We start from the raw sequence: 27,060 nt of genomic DNA, 5'->3' as shown, positions 1-27,060 counted from the left end.
AAGTAAGAGATCCGTGAAGAGAAATAAAAACATGTAAGGAGACAATGAACAAAATGTGCTTTGCTCCTTTATTGTGACAAGGATAGCTTCATTTAAATAATTCATGACACTGCTTTGCAGTGTGCTACTGAATGTACAATGTGTACTTTGCGAAAATAACAAGGCTTAGTAATACAGAACTTGAATCTAATTCTCGGCTCTTAAATTTATGATAAGAACTAGAGAGAAGCTGCCCACATGGTGAGGGAAATGACCGGGAGCAGAGCTTGCAGAGGTGGCCTGGAGAGGGTCAGCCGAGTCGGCAGAGGTCCCTGCCTTTTTGTCGCCTGCGCGGCCCTCGTGGTCTTGTCTGGTGGCTTTACGCACACCATCTGGCATGGCCGGGGCCTGAAGTGGGCGGGTTTCCACACGGATGCCAGCGTTGCACAGACTAATGACTAGGTTTGGGGCATAAAGCGAGTGGAGAACCAGGTGCTGAAGTCTTCAGTGAAAGAGAGAGCGAAGCTGGGTGTAGGGAAAGCAACAAGGAAGGGCCACTGAAGAGGGTCTTTAAAAAGATTTTAAAATAATGTATATGCTCTGATTCATAATTACATGGATGCACATAAGCATAAAAAAAAGCAGAAGGTTCTATCTGGGGGGTGTGATTATGGGTGATTGGTATTTTCCTCTTTTTGCCTATTCATTTTCCAGTGCCTCCACAAAAGCCTGGTGTTATTACTGAACAGATAGAGAAGGCCCTAGGCTCCCACACGTGTCGTCCCGGCCAGGAGGCTCACCCATTCTCCAAGTCTCTGCTTGTCGGACCTCCTTGGCTTCCTTCATACTCCGGCCAAAATGTCAGATCCTCAGGGAAGGCGGCAACCCATCCCCTGGGCTGGCGGAGGTTGCCTTACTTTGTCTCTGTCTCTTAGCACAATCGTAGCTCTTTATCTGACATCTGTTGGGCTGGCTAAGCCTACTTGGACTGTGGGAAATAAAGGAGAATGCATGCGCACAGACCTGTCATTATTATAGAAGTGCTGTATGACTTCTCAAATATGATCTATACGGTATAACTTATGGCCAGTGAAGCCAGATGGCGCCGGGGAAGGAACAAGACGGTGTGTGTGGAACCAGTGTGGTAGATCTGTTATGTGGCTAGTGGAAAGCTATTTTTGCAACAATATGGGTGACCATATAAGGTAACAATAGTGAAACTTTAGGGGTACTAACAGAATCCCTCCTCCCCAAGAGGCTGACCATTCCTGCTGCCCAAACACTTGCCTGTAGGAGGCGGCCACCACCACTCCCTCAGCTCTGCCTCCCTGCTGCCTTCTTTAAACCTTTGCTGAAACCCGTCATTTACACTCCATGTGCACTGTACTATAATCTAAGCACGGGTTTTGAGTTTCCGTTCTTGCTGACCCTCACACTCAATCCATTTGGGGGCTCACTCACTATTTATAGTCTTTCTCTTCCACTGGGCTACATGCTGCATGAAAGAAGGCGTGGGGTTGTTCTGTTTACTGCTCTGTCCCCAGCACCTGGTATGGTGCTTCTAACTTGGCAGGGGCGAAAGAGATACGTGTAAGTCAGAATGCAGAATGGAAAAAGTAAATAAATAAAAAATAGAATTTCACTGCTTATATGAAATTTCTGTTCATTTTAACCATTACCATCGTTGTAGTGGCCCAAAGCAGTATACGTTTATTTTTCCAGAGTTCTGGAGATCGTAAGTCTGAAATCAGTTATGATGGGCTAGGTGTAGGCAGGGCTGGCTCCCTCTGGAGGCTGGGAGAGTAGAATCAGCCTGCTCCTCCCCTTCAGGCTCTAGAAACTGCCTGCCTTTCTTGGCTTATGGCCCCTTCTTCCATCTTCAAAGCCAGCAGAACATTGTCCCGTGTCCCCTTCTCTCCCACTGCTCCTGACATCACGTTGTCTTTTGTCTTGCCTCTTACATCCCTTAGAAGGACCGTTGTGATTATGCTGAGTCCCAGTGAGGCAGGGTAATGTCCCCATCTCAAAATCTGTGATCACGTCTGCAAAAGGCCTTGGCCCCGTAAGGGAATATCTGCAGTTTCCAGGAATGAGGGCATGGACATGTGTGGAGGCTAGTATCAAGTCTATCTCACTGTTCCAACTTCTGAGACACAGAAAACACTCCCAGATATTTAAGGTGGTGCCACGTTGTGGCACCAGTGTCAGACAGCCAGTGAGAGGCATGGATGCTCCCTTGTCCTATTTTAGGATAAGATTTGTTCCACTGAAATACAAACGTCAAAGGGCAGGAATCTTCTACACTCAGGTGTTGAATCCCACGCACACAGAATTGGGCTTGGCACAAGGTAGGCACTCAGCAAACATTTGCTGAACGCTGGATGAACAGACAGCACTCTTCTGAGTTGACCCATTACTTACTTCCCCTTCTTTAGGTAAAATAACCTCACTTCTTACGTGGTGGTCCACATGGTCCTATAGAGGCTGACTCTATCCTGGGCTCCAGAAACAGCATATGATCAAGGCTAATTCAATTAATCTGGGTCAATCTCCTGGCCACGACAACTGACAGAAGTGGGCAGGGACGGAGACTAGTCCAACCACAGTGAAGCTCCAACAGAGAAATTATTTTTATTTCTGTACACAACTGAGGAAACATAATGATGAAGCCATGACTGCCAAAGGCAGAGCAGAAGAACAGGAAGAATGAAGTCGCTGGGTTTATTACTGAGCCTCTGAATTGAGCTTCAGCCTCAGCCAAACCTACTCTGGATTTTTCAGTTATACAAGAGGGAACCTTCCCTTTATTATGTATGTTAAGCTTAGGGTTACTTACAATGATGCATTTGAAGACCACTATGCATCAGCGCCAGAGAAAGATGGAAAAGGCATCTACAGACACTTAACAGGTAATTCTGTTTCATTGAGAAGAGAAGGCACAGGGCGCTCATGCCGTGCTCCTGCCTCTGAGAGCAGGACTGAGAGGTGGAAGAAGCCTTGGGGCCTTCAGGTCACCCAGGCCAAGTGTGTCTTACACTTGGCCGTGTTCCACATCACTCGGGGAATGGAGGAAAAACTACTTTTCCAGCTCCATCCTCATGGGCTGAGTTAAAATCTCCATAGGTGGGGCTCAGAGTCCGTGGTTTCACAAACTGTGAAAGATCCTAATGGGCCAGCCCTTCTTAACAGCAGTGGATTTGACCTCACAGGGCAGCAGGTCTTGATGCTTAGGCCAGGTCAAGTGCAAAGCACTGAATGTGTGTGTGGTGGTCTTAGGAGTAGGTGTAACTCCTTGAGGCCCTGAGCTAATTGAATACCGAGCCACTGGATGACAGTCTGACAGGCTCTCTCCTGCGCGTGAAGAGCATCGGTTGACTGCTAAATGCATGTTGTTTTTCTAAATGTAGCTGATTCACAGCTAAATTCTGGAGAGTTGATATGGTCGGAGAAGGTATCACTAGACCCATTTTAAACCTATTTATCTTCCTTTCACATAAGCAATAGGGAAAAATCAGGGCAGCTCCAGAGTTAGTGAATTCAAGCCCTCAGGGAGGTAATCAGGGGCCAAGGATCTTCCATATTTTCACTTTGCCTCCTTGGTAGTTGGCTCTTGCCCTTAGCTTTGTCCCCTGAGGTAATTTCCAAATGACCACTGTGAGGAGTGAACCTCCCAGAATAGAAATCATTAGATGAAAAGGGCACGTCCCTTCCTCGAGCCCCAATTTAAGTCCCTCTGAGTGTGAAGAAGACTCTCCCAGAAGCTCTCTAGTGGCCACTCTCTATGTCTCCTTGGGCAGACTTAGTATCCACACACCCTTTCGTAATCCAGACACCACCAAGGGGGTGGAATCCTCGTTAATTCTGTCCAAGCCTGGTCACCTTTGGCGGGGCAGTGACAAGCCACCTCTGAGACGCATACAGCCTGGGGGGAAACTCTCCCATCAGGACTATGGGGAAGAAGCAGGAAATGGTGTGGGCAGGAGGGTGATCAACAGTGCACCGGCTAAGCAGACACTGAGGAGAAAAGGAGAGATCTCTGCAGCTGCCGAAGTGTCCGATCCACCCAGCCTTCACAGACACCTGTCCCTTACTGCAGAACTCGTGTTTAGCTCCATCCTTGCTCTTCTTTAACCTCAATGTATGACTTGTATGGATTTCTTTCTTTCTTTCTTTTATGATTTTATTTATTTGACACAGAGAGAGATCACAGGTAAGCAGAGAAGAAAGCAGAGAGGGAGGAAGCAGGCTCCCTGCTGAGCATCAAGCCCAATGCGGGGCTCCATTCCAGGACCCTGAGATCATGACCTGAGCTGAAGGCAGAGGCTTAACTCACTGAGCCACCCAGGCATCCCTTGCACGGACTTCTTAAACAGGTCAATGTGCTTCTAGTGTCTGGTACTGTCACTCTTTCTCTTATTTTCTTTATATGTGTGCTTTCCTTAGGGACCGCGATCCATTCTCTTTCCTGGATTAGCTTTAGAATTGGTCTCCCAAGGTCCATAAAAAATATCCTATTTGGGGATTTGTAAAGGATTGAATTGAACTTGGAGGTTAATTTAGAAAGAATTGGCATCTTCAAACATGGCACATCTATCAATGCAGGGTTGTTGTTGTTGTTGTTTAAAGATTTTATTTATTTATTTGACAGACAGAGATCACAAGTAGGCAGAGAAGCAGGCAGAGAGAGAGGAAGGGAAGCAGGCTCCCTGCTGAGCAGAGAGCCCGATGTGGGGCTCCATCCCAGGATCCTGGGATCACGACCTGAGCCGAAGGCAGAGGCTTTAACTCACTGAGCCCCCCAGGCGCCCTTGTTGTTGTTTTTAACGATCCCTTAACAAAGACTTATAATTTCCTCCGTAAAGGTCTTGCATTTCTCTTTTTAATTTTATGCAACAGACATGGGGATGCAGAGCTGAGAGAAGGCGGGGTGGGGAGGGGGGCTCAGGCAAGCCCACCAGCCCGGGGAGCATTGTTTGAATCCAAGGATCTAGCCCGGCCTGAAGTTAGACAAATCTTAAGTCAATACATTCCCATTTCTTCTTAAGCTGGTTTGAATTCCATTTCTATTATTTGCACTTGAAAACATTCTGACCATGACACCAAAAGTAATACCCAGAGAGAGGAGGAGGAAAGATGACCAACACCCACTCGGGGTACACTCAGGGCATTCTACTTCTGCTTCTGCCCGCCACACTCCTGGACATCTCCTGAAGAGATTCTTAAATACAGAACAGAGACAAATGTTTTCTTAAAACTTTCTCCATTTTCCTATGATGTGTCTGTGAATTTGACTCCTCCTATGCAGAGAAGTCTCAGTAACCAAAAGGATTCTTCGTAGATGTGGAAGCTAAATATCGTGTATTTTATAAATGGCTGGTGGTATTAATTCTCAGGGCTGCTGCATTTGGGAAGTTGTGCCGTGAGCAACTTCAAGAGGGGCCATTAGCACAGACGACAGTGTGACACGCCATCCTTGGGTATTGTAACTGTGCATAATTCCTTTCGGAATTCTCTTATAGAAGTCTCAAGTCAATTAATTAACAAAAAGTCTTGAATGAAACAATATATTAGTGATCTCCCATATTCGGGAACTAGTAATATCTTGAAAAGTTTCTTCCTCCCAGAGAGCTACGTATGAAAATTTTTTTCTGATGATTTTTTTGTTATTCTTGATATTAGGAGTATTTTAGACATTGTCCATCCAATATGCATTTACTGGGTGGCTACTACATACTGGCTATGGCTTTCAGCGTTAGGGACACAAAGAATCACCAGAAAAAGTTCTTGCCCTCATGGAGCAGGGGTCTAGTAGAGCAGGCAGACAGTAAATCAACAAGTTCTGTACATAACATAATGTGGGGTGGTATGTAAAGACAAGGTATGTAAAGAGTGTTGCAAAGACAAGTCAGACATTATCAAGTGTGGCTCCACCCCTGTAGAGAATGGTACCGCTTACAAAATGGGAAGTGAGAATCACAAGGGCACAGGCTTGGCCTCGCCTAAGACAGTGACCTTCCCACCGTCCTCTCGCCCTCTGTCCCCATCCCCACCCAGTGAAACAGCTCGGGGCTTTTGGGTTTCTCCTTTTTCCTTCAGACTCAAGGATTTTCCTTCTTTGCTTCAACCACCTCTCAATAAACCGTCCCCATGACAAATGATGGTTGTCCGTGAGCATCCGATCTGTGTGGAAGGAAAGGAGCATGTCCAAAAGACAGCGCTGAGGAGAGGGAAGAGTCAGGATGACCCAGATTTCCAGACTCGTCTTGGATGTTTAGGAACCCGGTGTACGTTTGAATACGCCTCTCTGCCGGCCGCTGCCTTCACCCAGAAATATTCCCCTTACAAATGGGGAATGCTCAGGAACTCAGCGACATGAAGCTGCTCCATATTCAAAATATACCCCAATGTGCATTGTCTCTGAGACATTTATACACCAGATTTCCTCACTGTTCACAGATGAGATAGACCTCGTCCCCTGAGCTTTCCCCGGGACTGCTTGGGAAGAGTGGCCAGGAGCAGTGAATTGGAATGGGGGGGGTGTCTTTCTTAGATGTACATCAGTTGGATGATTTTTCTGCCTTACCCCTTTTCCAGTCAGCTCTGATGGAGACAAATGACCAGAGCTGATCCTTCACGGCTTGTGATCTCACTCCCCCCTATGCCACCACCTGCACAGACAATCCATCTGTGTCTTGGGACTGCAGTTGCATGAATGTTGCCCCAGGGACCCACCAGGGAAAGCTACAGGTTTGAACAGCTCCAGCCCTGGAATGAAAGGCCTTTGTATGGGGCGTTGCCTGCTGGGGAGCCCTGGCAATTTGAAACCGGTCCCACCAGTGTGGCCAGGAGATGCAAACTTCCCATGGGTTTCTCGGAGTGACACACAAACAGCCCAGTTTCCTTTAGGGAGTCAGGAAAATTCAGCCTGGCCAAGTGACAGGGAGATGACACCAGTGGAATCATTTAGACATGTGGCCATTTAAGCATAATGTGCTGGGGGAAAAGCCATGATAGACGTTTGTAAAAATTGCTGGGAGTGAAAGACGTTCAGGGAAGGCTTCCCAGGGAAGGGACCATCAAAGTCAAGGTGAGGAAGAGCTTGCCCGAGCTACGATATAAGAAGATGAAGCCTTGAAAAATGTCTTAAATATCATAAAACTCCATTTAAGAAATCTTAAAGCTTTGTACTCATTTTTATCATTCAATAAACTTTACTAGTGTTCAATAAACCTCACTTTGCTGCCCACCAAAATAACAATAATAATAATAAATTGAAAAAATAAATCCTAACAATATGGAATATAAGGACAGAAAAGAAAAATCTTAGATATTGGAATACATCTCATGGAGATTAAGAAGAAACTTTCAAAGAAAACTGTGACAACACAGTCCCAACCAATACCACAATATTCTAGTTAAGCTTTGTAGCCGTAAGTGCCTGGTTTAAAAAAAAAAAAATATTCAGAAATTGCACAAATCCAGCCTAGCTTACACAGAAAGATTTCAGACATTCAAGTAATGCTGAATTCTCTCATGTATTCTCTTGCTTTTTAAGTGGTGGGGGAGCAGGGACTATAGGAATAAATAAGTTTCAAAAGAAATGCTTGATAATTAAAAGTTGATTGCACGGTCACTATTTGACCCAGCGACAGATCGAAAAGTTAAATAAAGACATCCATATAGAAAAACCGACACACGAATGTTCAGAGCAGCGTTATTCACAGTAGCCAAAATGTGGAAACAACCCAAATGTCCATTTACTTAGGAATGGATAAATAAAATATGGTATAGCCATATTTTATGGTATAGTGTACCATGGCAGATCATTTAACAATAAAATGGAAAGGAGTATTGATATGTGCTGCAAAATGGATGAACCTTGAGAACATTGGGTTTTTTTTGGGAAAAAAAAAAAAAGGAAACCACAGTCCCCAAATGGTGTCACGTAGACCAAGTTGCCAAACTGGGCTTAATACCAGATCTAATTGCATGCAGTTTCAGCCTCCCCCAGAAATGGGGCTTTAACCGGTCAGTCAGGAACATGTTTCTTTCCATATCACCCGGGTCTTCTCCATCCCCCAAGGAAAGATGAGGTAATCTGCATGATAAGACATGCTGCTTCTCCCCTAGCAAACACCCTTGTTTGGAACAATCCTTTTCTTTTGCTAATAACTGTCTTGCCCCCTATCCTCCATCCATAAAAAATCTTCCTTCCATTTTGTTTTGTATAACCTCTCAGAGTGCCGCTCTACTTGCTAGAGGGGGTGTTGCTGGATTCGTGAACCATTCATTTGCTTATTTAATAACATGTTTATTTCATATTTTTGATGAAGCCTCTATATAATTGAGAACATTTTTTGGTAAAGATTTTATTTATTTCTTTGACAGAGATCACAAGTAGGCAGAGAGACAGGCAGAGGGAGAGGGGGAAGCAGGCTCCCCACTGAGCAGAGAGCCCGATGCAGAGCTTGATCCCAGGACTTTGGGATCCTGACCTGAGCTGAAGGCAGAGGCTTTAAGCCACTGAGCCATCCAAGTGCCCCTTTGAGAACATTTTTAAAAGGTTTTATTTATTTTTTTTTTGAGAGAGGGAGAGAGAGCACAAGCCAGGGGAGGGGCATAGGAAGAGAGAGAAGCAGACTCCTTGTTGAGCAGGGAGCCCAATGTAGGACTTGATCCCAGGACCCTGGGATCATGACCTGAGCCCAGCGCAGATGCTTAACTGACTGAGCCACCCAGGAGCCCTCATGAACCATTTAATAAGGCCAATTTGATCTTCACGTGTACTTGGTTGCTTTTTGTTATTTAACAAGATTATAATACATGAAAGTAGCCAGTCTCAAAAGACCACATGCTTTAAGACTGCATTTATTTGAAAAGTCCAGAAAAGGCAAATTTATAGAAACAGAAAGTAGATTAGTGGTTGCCCAGAGCTGGGGATGGAGATGCGGAGTTAACATCTAATGGGTAGCAGGTTTCTTTTTGGGGTGATGAAAATGTTCTAAACTTAGAGTGTGGTTATAGTTGCACAGTTTTGTGAATACACTAAAACCACTAACTGTACATTTTAAATGATGAGTTTTACTGTATGTGAATTATATCTCAATAAAGATGTTTAAAAGGAATTCAATTGCACTAACTTTAAAAATTAAAATGAATTGGGCTTTTAGATTTAATCAAAATCAAGCACAACTCAAACTGGGTTAGACTGTCAGTAAACGGATCCTGTAAATCTTGGCAGGAGAGAAGACATGGCTGACCCAGAGAGATGGGGAGAAAGTAGGAGAAGAAAGACCTAACCTGGACTTGGGGGAATAAACTAATTGATGTTCAACAGCAAAATCCACCACTACAAGTTACAGCTGGCTTCAGGATGCCAGCTCTAGAGACCAGAAATTGACATAACTTCTAAAAAAAAAAATATGGAATTATAGCTTCATGCAACGATGGTAGACAGCTCTCTGCAGAAAGCCAGCTGCTACAGAACAGAGCGAAGTAATTCCACTGAACGGATTAGTTCCATATCCTTGCGCCATAGAAAGAATTCTGGTACCAGACAAAGGATACAATTTCCAGTGACAAAATCTCAGTCCTGATGTTAATGAGCCTCAAAATACACCACACGATCTCTAATGACCTCCAGTGGTTACAGCTAAAATTGCGTGGTTTATGATACATGAGACTAGAACATGATGTACCTACCACAAGCAATTACAGATTTGGGTTTTGGTCTGTTATTTTATCTTGAAAGCTGTAAAGTTGGAGTAAAAGGAAACCTAGCCAATGACTGCTATGAAAAGTTCCCTTCCCTGATTTTTAAGCATTGACGAAAGAGCCTATTTTTTCTGTGGCCTGTCGTCGCAGCCTCTCTCAACACAGCCGGGAAGGTGTCTGTTTGCTTCCAGTAACCTGGTGACTCCAGCAGGGTCAGTCTCTTAGTGACCCACCACACACTCCCGGATGCAGGTGAAAGCAGACGAGGGAGAAGACAAGCAAACAGGTAGGAGAGATGAAATGGCTGATTGAAAGAGCCGGATAAAGGAAGTGTGAGAAAGAGTGCAAGGCAGGTATTGCAAACTAAAATAAGCCAATTTGGTTTTGCATAACTCTGATGCTTTCTGGAAGCTACCTAAGAAGTTCAATGGTTACAACCTTACCACCAGGTTGTACTAAAAACAGCTAACCCCAAATGATGCCATACCCGGAATTTCCCTAAACAAACCTAGCGAACAAACCCCAAACACTCTATACAGTCTCCTCCATGGGCTTGATGAAGTCCCGGCTCTCTGTCCTTTGGGCAAAGGTTTACTCAACTGAGAAAGTACAGTGTTCCAGAAACAGGATTCCATTATTACCCTCCTTGAGAGCCTCAGGCTACCAGAAATCCCTAGACTGACAAGGCCATTTACCTGGGGATAAAGCCCTATAAGCACCTGCTACCAGGCTGGCTGGATTCCTCAACCAGGCCCAGGCATGTTGGAGGGCTCTCCGAACATTTTCCATCCCACATCTGAATACCTTTAATGTCTCCATTTCTAACATTCCTCTGACAAATGAACAAGCCGCTGGCTGCTCTGATGATAACGGATGTCTGATATTGGCTCTGCTCATTAGCCAAGTATCTTGTAATAACTGAGACATTGCGACCTTTCCAATACAATGCTAGCTAAGCACCCTGAGAGTATTAATTCCTGATCAAAACGCTAGCTGCTCTTGCATGTAATTTCAACCAACGCTTTCAGATAGCACCCCACCTCTGCTGGAGTATCTGAACGCAAACGGCAGACACTACGGGAGGCCAGGGCAGGAATAAGAACGAGGACCCACTGGCAATCACGGCCACTGCAATACGAGTCTCGTGCATATTCCTAAATGTTGCGACCATGGTCACTCCTTGGGTATTTTTCAGATCCATCCCTTCATGTTACAATTATTTCTGGACTGCCTGTGTGCCAGATATCTATTTGAAATATATTGTTTGTCCGTCTGATGGTTCTGAGGAGAATCCAATATAGTAATTCACTGGCTGAAGCTTCTGATGTTTACAAAAACCAAATATCCCACTGCGGTTGGAAGGTGTGAAAGCCCCCAAGTTTCCATTTCATCCTCAAGAAGGAAGCAGCACTAGAAGATTCTATCTATAAACTTTAAAATGCCAATTGCTTTATTTGTTATTTTGGGGGGGTGGGAAGGGGAGAAACCCTAGAAGGTTAGATAAACATTTTACCATATTTTATTTCCTTTAAGAACACATGCTAATTGCATCCTTAGGCTACATTTACCTTAACTGTGATTTGGTGCATCGTAAAAAAATCGTGAACAAGAATTCTTGACGTTGCTTGTGAGTCCAGAGGTCAAACCAATGACTTATAAGAGCAACTCTTTCCTGAAAGAGCTGTAAGGGGGAGAAAATATCACTTTCCTGTGAAGTTCAATCTATTTTTAGTTCCTAAACAGTCCTTAGGCCATCTCGCAACCTCACAGCTAATAACTGCACAGCACATTACAGTTCACAAAGCCCTTTTCACTGCGTAGTAGGGGTCTGTCCCTCCAGCTTAAACTGCTTTTATCTGGGGATGGAGACAAGCCCAGGCTTGTTGGGTGGGCTGGAGGGAAAGGCTGGTCAGGGGATGTAATTACAGTGGGTCCTTAGGAGGGCCCCTTTGGAAAACAAAGTGGTAAGGAATCCTGGCTCTTGTTTCTACCTAAACAAATGTGGCCTGGGGTAACAGATTCCAAACACTTCATCATGAAAACACATACAGGCTACACTTGAATTGTGAAAATGGGACCATTTGAAGAAGGTATGAATTTACTAACAACCCACAGTCCTACATCCTCACAGTTCCTACCAAAACAAAGTTAATAAATATTGCTAAGTTGCCATTGTTAGACATGTCTCTAAGGAAGAGATACACCAAGGACAGCACCCGTGTCCCCCCTCTCCCCTCCAAATCTAGGTTTCAGTCCAGCTTTGCTCAGATGATATACACAAACCAACTGGCTTTCTTCCTGAGTCAGGCTTGGGCCCTAGCCTGGCTAGTCTCCTTCCCTTGGGAACAGGACTGAACCCACATCTGCTGTCAGCCTTCTCCCTTAAGGGCTGCCTAAGTCATCCGGTGACTTACTAACAACCTTTCACAGGAGTGGGCATCCCCAGGCCATCAAACTGACTGTTGGCACGAGAAAGAAGAGAGGATTAAAGAAATATGCACAGAATTAATTACACATTAATACTCTCCACACCAAATGCCACCAAAAGCAGCTCCTCTTGTCTCTCACCCAGCATACTATATGTTCTGGAGGCTTCTATTTTGTCCCTGGAGGTACAGAGGAAAAGGGAGGCAGACCTTGAGCTTCCCCATAAAGTAGGAATTGGGGACTGAGGTGAGAAGAGACTGTCTTTGGTGCAGACAAATACAGGTTTACTTTTGTTTGAAGCGACTCCAACACTAAATTCTTTAGAGGTTTGGTGTTGTTGTTTTATATGGCAACATGAGACCCAATTTATTACAGTAAAATTGCCTTACAAATTAAACTTGTTTTGTTCTAGAGTATATAACTTACCTGTCTGTTCAATGACTTGTTGCCGAAAGGTGTCCAGGCACTGAATCTTGTGTGGAAGCACTCCATTTCCAAGGTTTTTCTAGAAGAATCCCCTGCTGACATCTCAGCAAATTATTTTCTCCCAGACCTAAGAAATATAGGTTCATTTCAATAGATGCTTAATGATGATCACCTAGAAACATTCAGTATATTAATGTTGTCCTTGTAGGAATCACATAATTGTAGCCATTCATTTACATCTCTATATTTACAGAGAAAAAATTATAGCAAATGATGTATGTGTGCATCTCCGTGGTGGAAAAATCCATACAAATATGCACAGGGAGTTCATGAACTCCAAGTCATTGCAATTTACTCTGTCCCCATGCGTTCACACCCAAATGTGGATCTAAATCAGGGTTGTTTTTCACTTTGCTGGGAAAATGACTCAGAATTGGGAACCATTCTGTGCCAGCCAGGAATACCTTTTTTTCCCTGGAAAACAATAATTTGAAGGGCTTAAAAAGGGCACTCCACCTGCCTATCTTTTTAGGACACAAAGAGGATAGAGAGAACAAACTTAGGCTAATGTAGTAGTTGTCCACTGCTGCATAACAAGTGACCCCAAAATTTAATAGCACAAAACAACAAATCCTTATTATCTCGGATTTTTCATGGGTCAGGAATCTACATAGAGCATAGCAGAGTACATAATCTGTCTGCTAGGGCTGCTGTAACAGAATATCACAAACTAAATGCCTTGAACAAGAGAATTTTATTTTCTCATGGTTCTGGAAGCTAGAAGGCCAAGATCAAGGTGCTGTCAGGGCTGGTGTCTAATGAGACCGCTCTGCCTGGTTTGCATATAGCACCTTCTCTCTGTGTTCTTACAAGGCCTTTCTTCTGTGCACACCAGGTGGGATGGGTGGGGAGTAGAGAGAGAGAGAGAGCGAGCGCTTTGGTGTCTCTTCCTCTCCTAATAAAAACATCAGTCCTATCAGATTAAGGTTCCACCCTTATAACCTCATTTAACTTTCATGACTTCTTTATACACTCTGTCTCCAAATAGAGTTACAGTGGAGGTTAGGGCTTTAACATGAAATTGGGGGGAAGGGGCACAATTGAGGCCATAACAGGTACTTGTGCTTCAGAGTTTCTCACAAGGCTGCACTCAAGGCGTTGGCTAGATCTCCAGGCTCATTTGAAGGGTCTGAAGCTCTTTCAAATGGTTGTTAACAAGATTCAGTTGTTCATTGTTTTGATCAAAGGATGTTGAGAAAGTGAAGATGTGTTACTTCTGGGTCTAGGCCTTAAGAAGATTTGCAGTTTGTCTTTTTGTAGGCTTGGGATCTAGCAGCCGTGTAAATAAGCATGGGTTACATTACAGAATAATGAGAGACCCTATGGAGAAACAGAGGTCGAGGCAGCCCAAAGCTGTTTCAGCCACCTCAGCCCAAGCACCAGATGTGTGAATGAAGCCATCTTGGTTCTTCTCTTTCAACCGCGTTTCCAAGTGAATACAACCATATGAATGACCCCAGGCCATAATAGGCAGCAGAAACAATGCCTAGGTGAGGCCAGCAAACCCACAGAATCATGAAAAATAATGATTTCTGCTTCAGGCTACCTGGTATTTGTTATCCAGCACAGACTGACAGAGCCATGTGCTGGTGGACATCCAGAAGAGTCTCAGACAGCTGGTGAGTGTACACACTGGTGTAAGTCCTTTGAAAAATGATTTGGCATTAAGGCCTAAAGTTGAACATGTGCATACGCTAGACTCAACAGAAAAACATGAACATGTGGACCAAATATATCCACAAGCATATTCACAGCTCCGTTGGATAGCTCTAAACTGGAAACAATGGAATCATTCACCAGCAGTCAAATGGGTAAATATATTGTCATATATCCATGTGCTGGAATGCAGGATATCAACGAACAATCTGCCACGACACAAAACAATGTGTGTGAATCACACACAGAAGACATTAAACAAAGAAGCTGGAAGTAACAGGCTACATTATGTATAGTTTAGTTTATACAAAGTTCTACACTACAGTGTTAGAAGTCAAGATGGTGGTTCCCTTTGAGGAGGAAAGAGAGGGTATGACTGGCAAGGACACGAGATGTGACTCTGGGATACAGGTCCTGATCCAGCAGTAGGAACCCAGAGGAGTTCACTTTACAATTCATTGAGTTCTACACTTAGGATTTGCATATTTTGCTACAATCTTCCTAGCAATGTTTTTAAAAAGATATCACTTATTGGGACACTGGGTGGCCCAGTCAACTGAGCATCCAACTTGTGGTTTTGACTCAGGTCATGATCTCAGGGCTGTGAGACAGAGCCTTGTGTCAGCTCTGTGTTGGGCATGGAGCCTGCTCAAGATTCTCTCTGTCTCTCTCTGCCCCTTCCCCCACACTCATTCTTGCTCTCTCTCTCTCAAAAGAAAAAAAGATATCAGTTATAAAACACCAGAAGCTATTAAGTATCTGAAAAAAAATCAAAGTACAGGGGCACCTGCATGGCTCAGTTGGTTAAGGATCTGACTCTTGAATTCTGCTGAGGTCATGATCTCAGGGTTGTGAGATTGAGCCCTGCATTGGGCTCTGTGCTCAGCAGGGAGTCTGCTTGTGCCCTTCCCTCTTCTCTCTCTTTCTCTCAAATAAATAATAAATAAAATCTTTAAAAAAGTAAATTAAAAAAATAAAAGTACAAATTTTATGAATAAAATTATAAAATTTGGGGGTGCCTGGGCAGCTCAGCTGGCTAAACCCAACTCTGATCTCAGCTCAGCCAAATATATTAGTCATCTCAGGGTCATGAATTCAAGAACCAAGCCCTATTTAAAAAAAAAAAAAGTTAGAAAAGAAAATTATAAAATTTTATGGAAGAACATTTCCAAAGAACCTAAATAAATAGCGCTATATGCTTTTTTCATGAATTAGAGAATTCAGAAGAATGAAGAGATTAATTTCCTCAAACAGATTCACTAACTCAGTGCAATCTCAATTTTAAAAATCCTCAGAGATATTGTGGTATGTGGGTATAACTTGAAAAGCTGATTCTAAGATATTTATGGAAGTTTAAAGGGCCAAAAATAGTCAAGTCAGCCCAGAAGAACCAGAGAAGGCGATGCGTTTCTAGATATAAAAACTCACTATAAAGTCAGAGCAATAACATGACGTGACATTAGTATGGAGACAAATATCTAAGGCAGGGGGACAGAAGAGAAAGTCCAAGAGAGAATCCTGTATACATGGTACTTGTTAGAGGATAAGTCAAAGAAAAGATGGATTTTTCCATTTATAGAAAACAGAGCATCTGTTTAACAAAAAAAGAAATTGGACGCACCCCCTTCCCCACACTGTACATACAGACACACACACATCAACTATCTGAAGGCTTTTTTTTTAATGTATAAAATAAATTACACATGGTTTGTGAATCCCTAGAAGACAAAATTAACAACAATGTATGATATCAGAGAGACAGATTTTGGAACAACCTAAGTGGGAAAACAATCACTTCAGCAGCATTAGCTGTCTCTGGAGGTTATGTCCATTACTGGAGATACTAAAACACAAACCGGATGACCACTTGTCTAGTGAGGGTTCCAGCATCAGAAAGGTCTAAGCTCCTGGGAGTTCCATGGTGTAATGGTGAGCACTCTGGACTCTGAATCCAGAAAGGTCTAAGCATCTAAGCAACCCTCTGTTACTATATATTCCAAGAAGAGAGGAACAATGGGGCCCAGAGTAGCTGAAGAAACTTTATGGGAGAGCCAGAAGATTTTGAGAAAAAGACAAACATTGGCAGGTCCTCTGTTCTTACCACACTGGAGAGAGACGGAAGAGTGTTTTAAAAACAAATATCTTGGAAAGGCATGTACCAGATTGGGAACTATTTTATTGTATTTTATGTTTAAGATTCTATTTATTTGAGAGAGAGAGGGGAAGAGAGAGAGAGAGCAGGGGGAGGGGCAGACAGAGGAGGAGAGAAAGAATCTCAAGGGGACTCCCCGCTAGGGCGCAGCCTGACTTGGGGCTTGATCCCACAATGCTGAGATCATGACCTGAGCCGAAATCCAGAGTCGGATGCTTAACAGACCCAGGCACCCAGGCGCCCTGGAATAATTGTGGAAATACTATAATGACGACACTGAATTTGGATCCCTGTTCTGACTCTCCTTTCCCCCAAGTGAAGCTTTACAAGTAATTTAGCATCTGAGCCTCAGTTTCCTCATGTGGAAAGCAAAGCAATGCAATGCTGTGCCTTAGCAAACTACAGTGTAATAATGTGTTGTTCATAGGAAAACCTCATGGTAATGTGGGAAATTAAATACCTCCTTCTGAATCAACATGAAATCAAAACAAATCCTTCGTTTCCTAAGATGCCCAGCTGTTGTTATGTGAAATCCCTCCAAGAGCCAACATAAGGAGTTTTGATTTAGCAAGTTCTTGAGATTGTTATTATCCTCTGTGTTAAGGGATCAGTGAGTTACGTAACAAGCAGAACATTGCAGAAAGAATAGACACCATCTCTGTTGGTGGGTGTAAATATCTGAGTATGGTACATCATATATAGATAGAGATGCAAATATAAAGATAGAGATACAAATACAGAGATGGGGATTGGGATATAAATTTCCATGGGATTATTTATATTCTTCTAAGATGTCAGTTTTGTGGATTAGTTATCCAACCCAGGGAGAAATGGCATGTTGGCAATTATTACTTCTTTATTTTTTTTTTGAAGATTTTATTTTTTTTCAAGATTTTATTTATTTATTTGACAGAGAGAGATCCCAGGCAGGCAGAGAGGCAGGCAGAGAGAGAGAGAGAGAGGGAAGCAGGCTCCCCACTGAGCAGAGAGCCCGATGCGGGGCTCATCCCAGGACCCTGAGATCATGACCTGAGCCAAAGGCAGAGGCTTTAACCCACTGAACCACCCCAGCACCCCTCATTACTTCTTTAAATTGGATGATTTCTTTTCATATTCCAGCATTTTGTATTTCTCCAAATAGTCGCTCTGTAAGATATTAATAGGCACTCCCCAGAAAAACGGAATCTGTGGTTAAATATGCTTGGGAAATGATTGATTGAACATAATTAAACAAGTTTTTTTTTTTTTTTTTTGGTAAGATGTTTTGGACACCTTAATATATTGATACTTGTGAATCTCCAAGAGGAGGAAACGATATACAGCATTCCCCTTGTTCATTCTTTTTTTAATTTCTAAAGCTTCTCTTTATTATATGACAGAGAGAGACACGAGAGAGGGAACACAGCAGGAGGACTGGGAGAGGGAGAAGCAGGTTTCCTGCTGAGCAGTGAGCTCAATATGGGGCTTGATCCCAGGACTCTGGGATCATGACCTGAGCCAGAGGCAGACCCTTAACGACTAAGCCACCCAGGCGTGCCTCCCTTGTTTGTTCTTATAGGAGCCTATCATGATGTGTATCGGCTTTGTGATATGGTGATCATGGTGGTTACCTCGTGCTGTGTAACACAGAAGCCTAAAACTTAGGGGCTTAAAATAAGGAACATTTATTATTTCACAGTTTCTGTGTCAGGAGTCAAGGCATGGGTTAACTGGGTCCTTTGCCACACAGTCTTACAACCAAATTTCAGATGGGGCTATAGTCATCCAAAAGCTGGACAGGGGAATGATCCACTTCAAGGCTCATGTCAGTGGACGTTGGCACAATTCAGTTCCCACAAACTACAGGACAGAGTCTCAGTTCCTTGCTGTTAGCTGGAGGATTCCCCTCCATGTGAGCTTCATTTGCTTATTAGCTTACAAAATGGCAGCTGGTTTCCATCCAGGTGAAAAAGTGAAAGGGCAAGACAGAGCAGGCAAGATGGAAGTTGGAGTCTTTGTGTAACATAAGCACAGAAGCATCACATTTTGATTAATCAGAACACAAGTAAGCAAATGTGGTTAGCAGCCCATATTCAGCCTGTCAACCACATTTGTAAATAGTTTTATTGGAATACAGCTAGTCAAAATGTTTTACATATCGCCTATGGTTACTTTTATACTGTAACAGGAAGAACTGAGTAATTAGGGAGAGACTGTAGAGGTCACAAGACAAAAATATTTACTACCTGACCCTTTACAGAAAAAGTTGGGCAACCCCTGCACTAGAAACAAGTCTAGCCCACACCGGAGGGGAGAGGATTCATGAGGGCATGGATATCAGGAAGCTGGGGTCATTGGGAGCCATTTTAGAACCTGCCTACCACAAAATGCCTGCACTGATTTGGCATTTGGAAAGTATTTGTTGAATGAGTAAGTGAGTAATTGTTTACATCCCCGAATTTTCAAATTCAAGGGCTGAAAAGCAAGTTACAAGCTAAAACAAAAAGCCAAATTCCTTCACAAATTATTAGGACTTGACACCTGTGTCACAACTGTGACAATTATCAACTTGTGTAGACCTTATTAGTAATCTCCATCAAGATGTTAAATGAGGTAGGTGATAAAATAACCTTAGGACTGAATTAATATGTACATCTGACAGATGATTCTTTAACAACATCAGCAAACTGGAAGAAAGGGAAGGTTTTAAGGTGTTCATTTGGAATGTGAATTCTGGGGCAAAAATATTTCCTGTGAATTATGTTTACAATATGGCAGTCCCTGATATCTTCTATCACCAAGAGCGACTCAAAACCTCAGTGTACGAAACCTAATTCTCATCCATTCTTCATCTTTTCTCTGTACCCTTTCTCCAAGAGCCAAAAGACTGTACCATGAAGTTCTTCCCTGATCGTTTAGGATTTCTCTTGTTCTTACACAAAGTAGCGAGTCACGCCTAGAAAAGTAAAGGTCCAGCAACTCCCTTGCTTAGAGCCCAGGAATCCACTGAATGGAGGCCCTAGCATGGGTGACACCAACTGGATACCCTTTCTTACCTGACCCTGGAAAACAAGGGCTCTAAATGTTTCCAAAGTGTGTCGCAAGAAGGAAATGAAATTGGAGACCCCGATCTGTGGTTCTTCTCATTTAGAACTAGATCTAACATACATGCTGTTACAAAATCAAAGTGGGGAGGGAGCCGTGTGAGAAAAACTATGGTTATTTTAATGTTTGTCTGAGTGGCTACTCTGACTTGCACTGTGCTCATAAATCTCTCCCCCATACTCCAGCTCCTTCACTTCTCCCATTCACCCTGGCAGTTAGATGACAGAGGAGAAAGACAAGCATCCAACGTCAGACAGGGAATAATTGGTTGTTAAGTTTAAAAATTATACTGGATTTTCCCTAAAGAGCGAGTGTAACTTATGGGTTCATTTGGAAATAAAATTTCTTTTACATGGATGACCATACAACTGGCTATTGATGAGGAAATCAGTAACTTTTGCTTAGCAAAAGTTCACAGTTCTTTGCTTAGCCAAAAAAAAGGGAGGGAGGGGCGCAAGGTGGGGAAGAGCTTGTTGTGTGACAACCAAAGCCAGATTAAGGGTTAGGATGGCTGGGCAATTGGCAGGCCCATCCAGAGAGCTAAATTGTCACTGGGGTAAAGCAGAATCTTACTGCCATTAACTGTTTCCTTCAGCGATTTCTTACACAGCAGGAGAAATGTAAATTCGCCTAGTCCTGCTCCATGGCAGGACTCAAGTGCTCAAGTGATTTAAAGGGAAATTAGAAACAAAACATTGTTCCCTGCCACAGAGGTACCTACATTTGAGTTCTCTTATGATCCACACATGCAAGTTGTACCATGATTCATTTATTCTCTACAATTTAATCCCTTGAGCATGTTCTATATTTTCAATATTTCAGAGGCTACGCAAAGTCACCTAAACTTTCCAAATATGTACCTGACATTCCTTCCCTGAGAAACTTTTAGATTCTATGCACTGGAAAAAAAATTCTATAGAAAGTCTTCCTCTTGCATCATGAAGAAGGAATAAACTACTCAGAGTGGGGCAGAAACCCCAATTTAACCCCTGAAATATGCCTCTCAAGAGTTTTCTGGGAGGAACCTGGGGGGTTCAGTTGGTGAAGTGACTAACTCTTGATTTCCACTGGGGTCATGATCTCCGCTGAGTCCTGAGATAAAGCGCTGAGGCTAGAATCTGCTTGAGATTCTCCCTCTCCCTTTGCGTCACTCCCCCACGCCTGCTCAAGCATGTGTTCTCTCTCTTTCTCTCAAATAAACAAATCAATAAAATCTTTATAAAAAGTTTCTGGTTCTAAAGATTGCAAAAAAGAACCAGATGCCACGTTTGTGAACCCAGACTGGACACAATCAAATGCTGGATTGGCTCACTGATAAATAAGTTTAAAATTATAAAATTAGGGGCGCTTGAGTGGTTCAGTCCTTAAGCATCTGCCTTGGGCTCGAGTCCTGGTCCTAGGGTGCTGGGATCAAGCCTTGTATCAGGCTCCTTGCTCTGCAGGAAGCCTTCTTCTCCCTCTCCCACTCGCCTTGCTTTTGTTGCTTCTCTGGCTGTCTCTCTGTCAAATAAATAAAAATATAATCTTTTTAAAAAATAAGTAAAACTATAAAATTAGAGCTGCAACAAGAAGCAGCCATACTATTTAAACTCGTTCAGGAAAAATGAACAGTTCTGGCTGTTCTCAAACTTTCAAGTCTCTAATCCCTACTTTCTCCTGAAATAAGTTTTAGAGCATGATTTTTGAGGTTCCCAAGGTACACAACTGTCAAGACAGCCCCGAAAACAGTGGCCTGGGTTGTGCTGAACTTGAATAGGGATGATGTCAGGTTATTCTGTTCTGATACTTAGGCAAGAATGATTAGTAAGCGCAGCATGAATATTTTTCAAAAAGAAAAAAATATATAAGTATCATGTCTTTAATTATTTGTCCTGTTCATCAAATCTTAGCATATTAATTCCTAGAGCTATGCAGTTCTAACCAGGCACCGTATTCACACAGAGTCTGTATTTCCCTTCTACGCCCACCCCACCACCCGACTCCCCACGCAGCCGGGACTCCAGGGTAGGAGAGTGAGAACTTGAGAACTGGCACAAAGAGAGGAGTTGGTGTGAGCCAATCCGGGGTGGAAAGAAGATCAGTGCTTTCCAAAGTGCTCAATAACTTGACTCCATTTCTATCCCAGATGAATGCTCTGGAGGAGGTTCAGTTCCCTTGCCACCGCCCAACTCAAATCTACTCAGATTTTTGTTTCTCCCCAGAGCCACTGCAGGGTTTGTTTGGATAATTGTGGGGCTGCGGATGTTCTCAAGGTCATGGCGGGGAGGGGGGGCAGTGTCCTCCTCAGGGTCTCCTTAGGGTCTCCCAGGCGTGGCGAGGGGAAGCCCGTGCCCATGGGGTTCCAAGCAGAAGATGCGCGGCCCAGAAGCAAGGGCTTTACCTCCCAGAGGTGGCCGAGGGACGGGCCCGGAGCGACTGCCTCCTCTTTCCACCGCGGAGTGAAAAGCAGGAGCTCTAGCTGGCGGCCGCAGCGGGGCGCCGTCTCCATGGAGACCGACAACACCCCGCCCCGCGCACCAGGCTGCGCTTGCCTGCGCCTGCGCGCGGGGACAGCTGGACAGTGTGTGCCTTCCCCGCCTGCGGCGCGGGGAGCCCTGCCCGGTTCCCTCCCCGTCCTTCGGGGAGCCTAGGGTGGGACCCCTGAAGGCTTGGAGCAGAGGGGCAGACGCCGGGTAGCGGGACCCCAACCAAGAGGAGATGCGACGCTGAAGCCAGCAATATTAAGGCCCTGGGATGGGAAAGTTGGGGGATTTATCTTTGGCAAATCCTCAGACTATTTTAATACTTATTATCAATTTTAGCGTTACACAGGAGGCACCAAAATCAAAGCAAACAAGCTTAGGGGATCTGGAAGCAGCACAGAATATGATAAATGGCTTGCCCTGGTAGTATTTTTTTAAGTCATTGGTAATTAAAATTTGTCTACAGGGAATACACAACATCTATATAATATATAATTTTGTTCTAATACAGTTTTGTTCTAACCCAGGCACCTCTTTTTTTTTTTTTCCCCTGCTGCCTTTAATATGTTTTCGTATGAAAGGGTACAAATTAGATAAGCTAAAATGTTATTACCTGAGGCCCCCATGGGGCTCCTTGACACAAAGGACAAATAAACCAAATGAATAAACAAGGTCAATTTGATGCTCTGTCGCTAATCCACAGGAAACAGCTTTTGCTTTACTCTGTCTCAGGACCCATCCAAGAAAAACACGTCACATGGCAAAATTTCCTTTTGCTCTGTCGGGTCCAGAAATGCTATTTCCCCACCCTGGAATCCCTGTTTTTGCAATCCACCTGAAAAGTTTAGAAGATTGTCCTTAACGTTCTGCTAATTTGCTCATTTTTAAAAGGGGTATCAAAAAGACCTACTAGATAAGTCGGTCAAAATTCTTTGAACTCAGAATGCCAAAAATTACTAAAATCAAGATTTGTATCATTCAATGACTTTCACTCTCCCACCCCCCGAATAGGTGCTTGTTTCTCTATCCTGGAAACAAGAAGCAAGCATGGGCCTTTTCTAAAATGTGAAGGCAATTGAGCTATGATTGAATAAACATAATGTGGCATATCTACACAATAGGATATGATCTGGTTATATATATAAATATGTGTGTGTATACATATGCCATATATATATATATTGCTGATCCACGCATGCTACAACACAGATGAACCCTGAAACCCTGAAAATACTGCATTAAGTGAAGGAAGTCAGTCATAAAAAACCATGCTTGATTCCATTCATACGCAATGTCCTGAATTGGCGAATCCATAGACAGCAACTAGATTACTAGTTACAAATGGCTGGGTGGGGGGGATATGGGGAGTGACTGCCAATGGGCTTCTTTTTGAAAAGATGGAAGTGATAAAAATGTCCTACAATTAGATTATGGTGATGGGTGCACAAGTGTGAATGCAGTAAAAACCACTGAGCTGTACACTTGAAAAGATGTATTTTATGGTATATGAGTTAATTATTTCAAAAAAGCTGTGTAAAATGGGCAATTAAACTGATGATGTTTGCTGTGTATTAGGGGTGTTAGCTGTTGTGATAAGCAACTTATACACACCTTTTTACTTTCTCCTCATAACCAGTACAAATTGGTTATTAATCTCATTTCTAGATGAAAAACAAAAGTTAAACCCAAAGAAACAAAATAAACGTGCATGAACAGAAAGCTAAGGGGGCAGAATAGGGATTCAAATCAAGGTCTGACTTTAAAGCCCATGCTCTTTTCATGCTTGACACCAATACTGAAATGTGCACAAGGTGCAAAATCTGGAAGAAAATTACATAACCCAAAATTTTATAAACACAGTGTACTTTGGAGGATGGAACTCTTGTATCCCCAGACTGAAAGACTACAGGGCTCTTCAAAATAAAACAATAAAGACCAATTTAAAACAATCACTTTTATTAAAAATAGCAAATTTCACAAATACTCATTTACATTTTGTTGTCACTGGCCACTGGAAAACACCAGTGTGTGTACTGATTGTCTAACGTAAACTGCAGCGGGGCTGCCACAAAAAGCCTGTGCATCATCAACTTATAAGCAACATGGGAATAAGTTTGGTGAGCTCAGGAAGGAGAAACCTTCAGCCCTATTATTAACATTCTGCACAATGCATTTCAAGTATAACCCCCATAAGGCAACAATGGAAAGCATAGCAGCACAACCTGATTAAGCCTTCAACAAGGCCGAGGCTCCAGTTATGATGAATAGCAGCGAGTCAAATTTACTAAAAGCAGGAGTGAAAACAATCATTGCACTGGCACTTTAATCACTTTATTCCTTATTGTGGAAGGTGATTCTGCTACTGGATTCAGCTGGAAAAGTAATGAATGCTGCTCTTCTTCAAGCCACAAGAAAGCAACCACATGTCGTTTAGCTGGTGGAAGTATTTGGAACATCTTGTGCATCAGCCAAATGTAGCTTTTGTCTGAGTTTATCGTTAAGAAGATTTTCATTCTGTGATGAGGACTTCTTTTAAATTATGGGAAATTACACTCAGGAGCTGAGAAAAAGTTATTAAAATGATTTAAAGGGCAAGTGCCTATGTGGCTGAGAAACCTGAATGTAGCAAGACAATTTTTAAACCTGAATGTAACAAGACAATTTTTAAGCATAGTGAAGTTATATATATATATATATACTTATATACACGTATCTATATAAATTATATAGATACATATATATATATAGTTTATACTACTTATATATACTTATATAAACTATAGTTATATAAATATAGTATATAAATTAGAGATATATGATAATAATAAATATTACTATATTAATTAAATAAGTATAATTATATGTAATTATTATAATTATAAAATATATTAAATAATATATTAATATAATATAATAATATATATTACAATATAAAATATACAAATTATACTATATCTGAAATCTGAAGACTTAAAAATAGTCACTAAATCAGGATTATGTTCCAGGTTCTAGTAGAGCACAGAATTATTTTAATGTGGCAAGAATTATTTTAATGTGGCAAGAATTATTTTCATGGTAAGAACTAATAAGAGGTAAATATGAAAACTTACCAGATATTTTAAAAAAATCATTTGAGAAGACAATACCAGTTTATTATCCTTTGGAAAACAACTTCTTTGTAAAGGTGAAAAATAAAATTATATCTCTAAATCTTTTCTTATAATCTTCTGAATTATTCTTTAAGAAGACTGGAAACAGGATGGAATTCCTGCAGATATTATTCCCTTTCCTTCTTATCATTGCCTTTCATTTTCCTCTTTCATCTCTCTGTATGATCCACCTGCTACCTATTTTTTCAAGACCCAATTCAAACAATGAAATGAGAACAATTCAATGTTAGCAAGACACACACGGCAGAAATTGCTAAAATACATAGACACGAGTATTGGCAAAGACATTCTTGTCCAGTTGGAAAGCTGAGATTTAACATATACAAAAACCAACAGATACTAAAATAGGCAGAATGCTAGTCTGAGGTACAGATAAAATGCTTTATGGAAGTGGACAGCTTTGGTGTTACTGGATAAGGGAAAGGGGGAAGCCAGAGCAACTCTAGGTAGAAGTACAACCTGAAAAAGGCATCACAGTAAGCATGAACATTATGTCTTCTTTGATATCCAGAGAACCAGCTTAACAGCAATGAAAAATATAAGAGAATATGTAGGTTGTGATCATACTACTGAGAGTCTTTAGAAAGTCTGACATGGTAAAAAAAAATTAGTTTAAAATAAGAATGGCAAGATAACAGAGATGTTTTTAGGAAAGAATTATTTAGTGGTATCTAAAGTCTACAGCAGCACTGTCGCAAAAAAAAAAAAATATATATATATATATATACACACACTGCAAACCACAGATATAATTTTTAAAATATATTTTATACTAATATATCAAGAAGCTATTTCAGCATATAATCACTATAAAACATACTGAGATATTTTATATTCTTTTTGTAACACTAAATCTTTGAAATCAGATGTACAAATTATAGTTCTAGCACATTTCAATCTGTATTAGCTATTTCACCCGCTCAGTAGCTACATAGCTAATGGCTGCCATATTAGACAGTGCAGCTCTAGAGGTGGAACAGAAGAAATTTGAAAGGTTATGGAATAAAGTGATGAGGGTGAGGAATGAAGAAAGAATAAAAGGCAGAGCTGATGATGCCTGAAAACTAACTGTAATCAATAAATGGCAATAATTTCCTGCCCACATCCAGGTTCAATGGCAGAGAGTACCATGAGTAGCAATGTCTGGTATAGTCATAGAAGGAATTTAAATAATCTTGGAGACTGAAATAACAGAGGCAACTGATGACAGAGAAGGAAATTATAAGGGGAAAGTCTGAGTACAGAGAGAACAATTATTACAAATGAGGAAACTAGGGTTGCCAACTTTGCTCAAGGCTACACACCTGCTTACCAAGATATGAAACCAAACAATTCAAAGCCCATGCTCTTGTAGTCTATCATGTTGCCTTGTTCAACCGTGGTGACTGAATCAAGCCAAGTGGTAAGATAAGTAAATCTAAATGTTAAACAAAAACTCAGAGGCTAGGAGATACTGGTGTGTCATATGCATAGAAAAAAAATATAAAGCATAGAATAGAGAGCTCAGAATGAATATAAGGAAAAGAAAAAAGAACTAGGAACTACTACTAAGAGAAGCCTCATAATTAACTCATATCGAATCCTCAAATTAAATCCTTCTTGGTAATGATATTTTACATTAATGTCTCCCACAGTTTATGTGACTTCTCAAAACCTTATTTTCTCCATCTGTAAAATGATAAGTATAATACCACATACTTACAAGGGTAGGACCAAATAAGGAAATGCATGTAAAGTCCTTCATAAAATACTTGGCAAGTAGTAAGTACTTAATTAAGATTATGATTTTTATTACTAGATTTGTATATACCTCTCTAATTCTTCACTGTTGTTACTGCATAATTTAGCATTTTTTAAGAAAGATTTTACTTATTTGACAGACAGAGATCATAAGTAGGCAGAGAGGCAGGCGGGGACGGGGGGGGGGGGG

General features: G+C 42.0%; 2 protein-coding genes across 10 annotated transcripts in view; both read right to left on the bottom strand.

Annotated features, from left to right (window-relative positions):
- ECT2L (epithelial cell transforming 2 like) overlaps positions 1-21,930 on the bottom strand; it is a 75,654-nt gene extending 53,724 nt beyond the window's left edge. For both annotated transcript variants that reach the window (XM_059400827.1, XM_059400828.1), the window contains exons 1-3: positions 21,879-21,930; positions 12,547-12,673; positions 11,262-11,374 (exon numbers count right to left, since the gene is read on the bottom strand). In XM_059400827.1, the coding sequence (XP_059256810.1) occupies positions 11,262-11,374; positions 12,547-12,648 (215 nt within the window). In that variant the 5' untranslated portion in view covers positions 12,649-12,673; positions 21,879-21,930. The remainder of the gene's footprint in view (positions 1-11,261; positions 11,375-12,546; positions 12,674-21,878) is intronic.
- A 1,965-nt stretch (positions 21,931-23,895) lies between these two features.
- The window catches only part of CCDC28A (coiled-coil domain containing 28A), a 12,655-nt gene continuing 9,490 nt past the window's right edge, over positions 23,896-27,060 (bottom strand). For 3 of the 8 annotated variants that reach the window (XM_059400818.1, XM_059400823.1, XM_059400822.1), the window contains one exon: positions 23,896-24,486. In XM_059400818.1, the coding sequence (XP_059256801.1) occupies positions 24,267-24,486 (220 nt within the window). In that variant the 3' untranslated portion in view covers positions 23,896-24,266. Of the gene's footprint in view, positions 24,521-24,970; positions 25,132-27,060 lie in introns of those variants that run through there. The other 5 variants (XM_059400821.1, XM_059400826.1, XM_059400824.1 and 2 more) reach the window with 5 other exon arrangements.

This window comes from Mustela nigripes, chromosome 5, assembly GCF_022355385.1.
Source record: "Mustela nigripes isolate SB6536 chromosome 5, MUSNIG.SB6536, whole genome shotgun sequence".
Classification (NCBI taxonomy): Eukaryota; Metazoa; Chordata; class Mammalia; order Carnivora; family Mustelidae; genus Mustela; species Mustela nigripes.
This window is presented reverse-complemented; position numbering and strand designations above follow the sequence as displayed.